The sequence below is a fragment of the Chinchilla lanigera genome, unplaced genomic scaffold (genome assembly GCF_000276665.1).
Source record: "Chinchilla lanigera isolate Chin_1 unplaced genomic scaffold, ChiLan1.0 scaffold00018, whole genome shotgun sequence".
NCBI lineage: Eukaryota > Metazoa > Chordata > Mammalia > Rodentia > Chinchillidae > Chinchilla > Chinchilla lanigera.
Genome location: NW_004955419.1, coordinates 5472900 through 5478102, shown reverse-complemented (window position 1 = coordinate 5478102; position 5203 = coordinate 5472900). Strand labels below are relative to the sequence as shown.

The 5203-nt window shown below is 38.2% G+C and overlaps 1 protein-coding gene across 1 annotated transcript; it reads left to right on the top strand.

Moving 5' to 3' along the window:
- The first annotated feature begins 4003 nt into the window (after positions 1-4003).
- Positions 4004-4942, top strand: LOC102023155 (olfactory receptor 50-like). The gene has a single exon (XM_013513119.1). It carries the CDS (start codon positions 4004-4006, stop codon positions 4940-4942), a length of 939 nt encoding a protein of 312 aa, XP_013368573.1.
- Positions 4943-5203: the final 261 nt, after the last annotated feature.

Genomic DNA, 5203 nt, shown 5'->3' with positions numbered 1-5203 from the left:
CAGTGATTCTTTACACACATAGAAGGAATACACCAAAATTGTTTTGGAACTACAAAATAATCATAACAGCTAACACAATTGAATTAAGAGAACAAAACTGGAAACAGTGCAATACCTGATTTCAAAACCTAAAAAACAAAGCTGTGGTGACTACAACAGCAATTTCTGAAAGCAAACCCAGTGGCCAGTGGCCCAGAAATAAATACAAGAGAAACAGTTTGTGTGAAACCCCGGTCTGGCTGACCCCAGTGGTGTGGCAGTCTCCACTTTCACCCAAATTCCAGCAGGTGTCCTGAGCAAGCTCCTCTAGAACCTGCCTGGCACTTGAGTGCTGTGTGCCTGGCAGTACTTGGAGCTGGACTGTTCGCTGCAGCCCTTCTGTAAAGTAGTTTCAATGAGAAGTTGAGAACACACAAGGCATCCAGAGAATAAGATGATAGGTTGTCCTGTAAGCTGTAAGGTAAGGTGTCATTCATTCTTTATGAATGCTTAGCATAAGAGCAGAGTATATTTGCTGCTTAATCTCTCTGATATTCATGGAGTATCTGGTCATGTGTGAGTATAGCACACTGAACACAGCAGACATATCCTTCCCAAGTTCTTATAGACTTTATGCTCCAGGGGAGAGGGAACAAGAGGAGACAGATAATTACATCAACTTTACTGATGCATGGGCAGTGCGGTCAGCAGTTTCTCCAAGCTCCCCTCTAATAGAGGATTTTACAAATACAATCACACAGATGGCTGCTTAGGGTTTAAATATAGAAATTTATTGGAGGGGAGCACAAACATTAAGGTGAAATGTGTGTGTGTGTGTGTGTGTGTGTGTGTGTGTATGTGTATAAGATTTTGTTTCTAAGGTTTACTATATTATTGGAGTCTTGCTTTTCTTTTTCCATTATTTCTTTCTTTATTATATGGCACACAATTGTCCTGCAAGTTTTCTTATGTAAAAAACATCATAATTTATGGATTAAATTTTTCCTAATTTTTTGTTTGCTACCATAAACAACGTTGCTATGAACGTTCTTATCTGTCTCCAGCTATAGATGTGCAAGGTACAAATCTCATTTGTATCTCATACTGGAATGCAGGTCTATAGCAATGCCTACTTTCAGTAGTGAATCATGTACTCTATTGTTTCTGTATTAAGAAGTGATTAATGCTTCTGTGTGATAGACATCTTTGCCCTCAAACAGCATCCTGAAAAATAATTTTTCTGATCTCCTCATATGCAGCGATACCTTACTGAGGTTGTACATCTTTCCCAGATTAGATTGAGGTTGACCAACTTTGAATATGGTCATTAATTCATTTGAAGTTATTTACTCTGAACCTCTTAGTCTGATTTGCCTATTTTTCAACTTTGTTGTGACTTTCTTATGTCTGCTTCACCAAGTTACTGGTTTCCCAAGGGAACTGCAGGAAATGAAGCAATTATATTAGGTTCATGTCTAATTTGGAGCTAGGGAGAAGGGTTTGCCCCTGAGTCTTCTCCATGTTTTGTTAAGTTAGAAATCACAAAGATGTCTCAGGAGCTGTGAACAAATGTGTACCCATGTATCTGCCTTCTTTCTTCTGAATTGATAACTTCTGTGTCACAGAACTTTTAGCTGCTTAAAGACATCACATATTTTCTTACACTCTTCTTTGTAGCAGAAGGTATGCATGCTCATCATCTAAGGGGCCTCGTCAGAACAGGTTAACATTGACATTCAGTGGTGCGATTTCTGTGTTTCTTCGTGTGTGTGTGTGTGTGTGTGTGTGTGTGTGTGTGTGTGTGTATGTGTGTATGTGCGCGTGTGCACACACTTTGCTGTGCTACTGATCCTTAGGTTCAATCCTTCCCTACAAAATATGTCTGACAGCCTCATGGACAATAATTTATCTTGAACGGAGTATCTATCAAATTTTAAGACAGTAGGGCAAAACGAAATGTCAAGGAAGAATAACCTAATTCAAATTGAACATCTACTGACTTTTGAGAGGAAGTAGAAAAAAATACCTCATTTTCCTTGTATTTAATCCTCATTAAGTCTATTAGGTGTTGTTCCAAATTTTATCTCAAATTTCTGTTGCCACAAACCAGGTAAAAACAGGTTTTATTTTGTACCTAGATTTGTGTGGTAACCACCTAGATTCCTTCTCATACTCCAGTTTTGTTATAATCTGATCACTGCCTAGTAGCCAGGAAGCCCTTTGAAATAGTTAGTAACCTCCGTAACCTTTTTGTGGGTCTACTGTTACTTTATGAATAGATTGAAACTTCCTATAATAGCAGAAAAAGCCTTGTACACACTAGGTCCTTGAATATTCTCTAAGCCCATATATTACCCAAACTGGACATGGTCTGGAATTGTCTCTCTCCTTCACATGTCCTAATCCTGGTCTCTCCAAACAATTCAATAGAGTGAATTTTTTTAGACTCTTCACATATTATAAGATAGGTTCTTCTATTAAGAATTTCTTTTAAAAATTTTATGAGAATAGTCTTCCTCCTCACCTTAGCATCTTATAATTTGATAATCTATCAAATCCATGAAAGCACATTCCTTCAAATCCACCTTTAAGAATTTATCAAATGTGTATGATAGCATTATATATGTGTGTGAAAAAGATGCAAGAACAGTATTTAGAAAAAACCTACATGTCCTATAGGCCTCTAACTACCATTTTCATTATTGTAACCAGGTTATTACTAACATGGTACTAAGTAACATGAATGAATATAACATTAATCTTGAGAAATGACATTACATTAACAGCATTTTTAATGTAGTAGGCTGAAAAAGTATGCATTTTAGAAATAATTTTGATGAAACTAAGATCAGTACTTTAATGTAAACTTTATTTAACTCTTAAAAATGAGTGATGATTAAATAATGAGACACCTCGACAGCTCTAAAAGAGACATTTGAATTTAACAAATCTGAATAGAGAATATTGACTCTATTTTTAGTAAATAGAATTTCATATTCTTGTGTGGCTGCTCACATCAAAAGACTAACCAACCTGAAGGAGGAAAGATAGGATTGGATACATGAAAGAAATATTAGAACCTGGCCAGTGCAAAGTCGTGAGTTCATTTCCCGGTACCAGAAACCACCCTACCCCACCCCAAAAAAGAAAAGAAAAGAAATATTAGGAATGTGACAAAAATGTCAGTTAAAAATTATTGGCATAAAAGCTATGTTAGGAACCCAAAATTGCAAAAGTTATTTGTTTATGTTAGCCTTACACAACTTCTTCAGCAGGTCCAGGATTTGACTACAAAGAGATATTTCCTTCTCTTCTTAGGACTTGAATAAGAAAACTTGGTTTTAGTTGAGGAAATACAAAAAGCGAATTTGGAAGAAAACCAGACATCTCCACACTCCATGAAAATTTCTTTAATAGGTGATGGAAGACTGATGGAAATCTTCTTGATGAAAGAACTGTTGGAGGTATACAAGGTATATTATTAGATATGTTATGTTATTGGCATAGACTCATACTCTTAATGCCTTTGCTTTGACCGTCTAGGTATATTTCCTCCAACTGCCCAGGTCTTGACACCTTGCAGATCCAACCCATTTCATTGGATTCTTACATTGATCTAAACCCTGGAAATGAAGCATTAGCCAGTTCTGTTTCAAAGCCATGGAGAAGGTTAAGAGAAATCAACAAACCATTAAAGATCATCTACTACTTTTTCTATTAGTTGGTTATTGGCCTGACCTTGCCTAGACTCAATGTCAGATTTCCGTTACAAACACCAACATTCCTCAAGTAGGAACTTGGTCTGATCTGATAATCAGTCTGACGTTTCGTGGTTTCTCAAAAAAGAGAAAAGGATTAGATGAGTCCTCTGTCCAAACCATCACTAGCTGATTCGTGATGTAAAAATTCTTGTAAGATCCAAGTTAAAATGTTCAAAGCCATATGTTTATTATGCAATAGTCACAATGACTTCTCTTACACATGTCTATTTTTTTTGCTTCCAGCAAGAGAGTAGAAGAAGAGCATGAGGTGGGATAATCACAGCAGTGCATCTGAATTCATCCTCCTGGGGTTCCCCATCTGGCTGGAAGAACAAGGAGTGTATTACACCCTGTTCCTGCTCATGTACCTGACCACAGTGCTGGGGAACCTGCTCATCATCCTGCTCATCAGGCTCGACTCTCGCCTCCACAGCCCCATGTACTTCTTCCTCAGCCACTTGGCTCTCACTGACATCTCTTTCTCATCAGTCACAGCTCCAAAGATGCTCATGAATAAGCTGACGCATAATAAATCCATCTCTTATGCTGGGTGCATTTCTCAGGTATATTTTTTCTTGTTGTTTGGTGATCTTGACAGTTTCCTCCTTACCTCAATGGCCTATGACAGGTATGTGGCCATCTGCCATCCTCTGCATTATACCACAATCATGAGTCAGAACCTCTGTTATCTGCTGGTAATTGTGTCCTGGGTCTTGTCCTCTGCTAGTGCCCTGGTGCACACCCTTCTCCTAGCCCATCTGTCTTTCTGTGGTGACAACAATCTGCCACATTTCTTCTGTGATCTCTCTGCCTTGCTGAAACTGTCCAGCTCAGATACCACCATCAATGAGTTGGTCATCCTCACTGTAGGAGTGGTAGTCATTACTCTTCCATTCATATGCATTCTAGTGTCTTATGGCCACATTGGGGCCACCATCCTGAGAGCTCCTTCCGTGAAGGGAATCTGCAAAGCCTTCTCCACATGTGGCTCTCACCTGTCTGTGGTTACTCTCTACTATGGAGCAATTATTGGGCTCTACTTTTTCCCCTCATCCAATAACACTAATGACAAGGATGTCATTGTGGCGGTGTTGTACACTCTGGTCACACCCATGCTGAACCCCTTTATCTACAGTCTAAGAAATCAGGATATGAAAGGAGCTCTTGGAAATATCCTCAGTAAAAGAATATTTTCAGTGTGATGGACATTATTTCTTATGAAGTGGATACAAAGAATTCTGTCCTTCCTATGCATTCCCTTTCCTCTCTGCACTACTATTTTTGAGAACTTAATATGCCTCTTGTTTTTTGGCCTGTGTTTCACCTTGGATGTAAATTTGTCTTCATTAAATCATGCTGCTGGTCTGAAGAACCTTGGGAAAGGTTTTTTTAAACCGGATGCATATCTTTACTTTTTATATGGTACTTTTTTCCTACAAATATTTTTAATTTTTCTAGTCCTT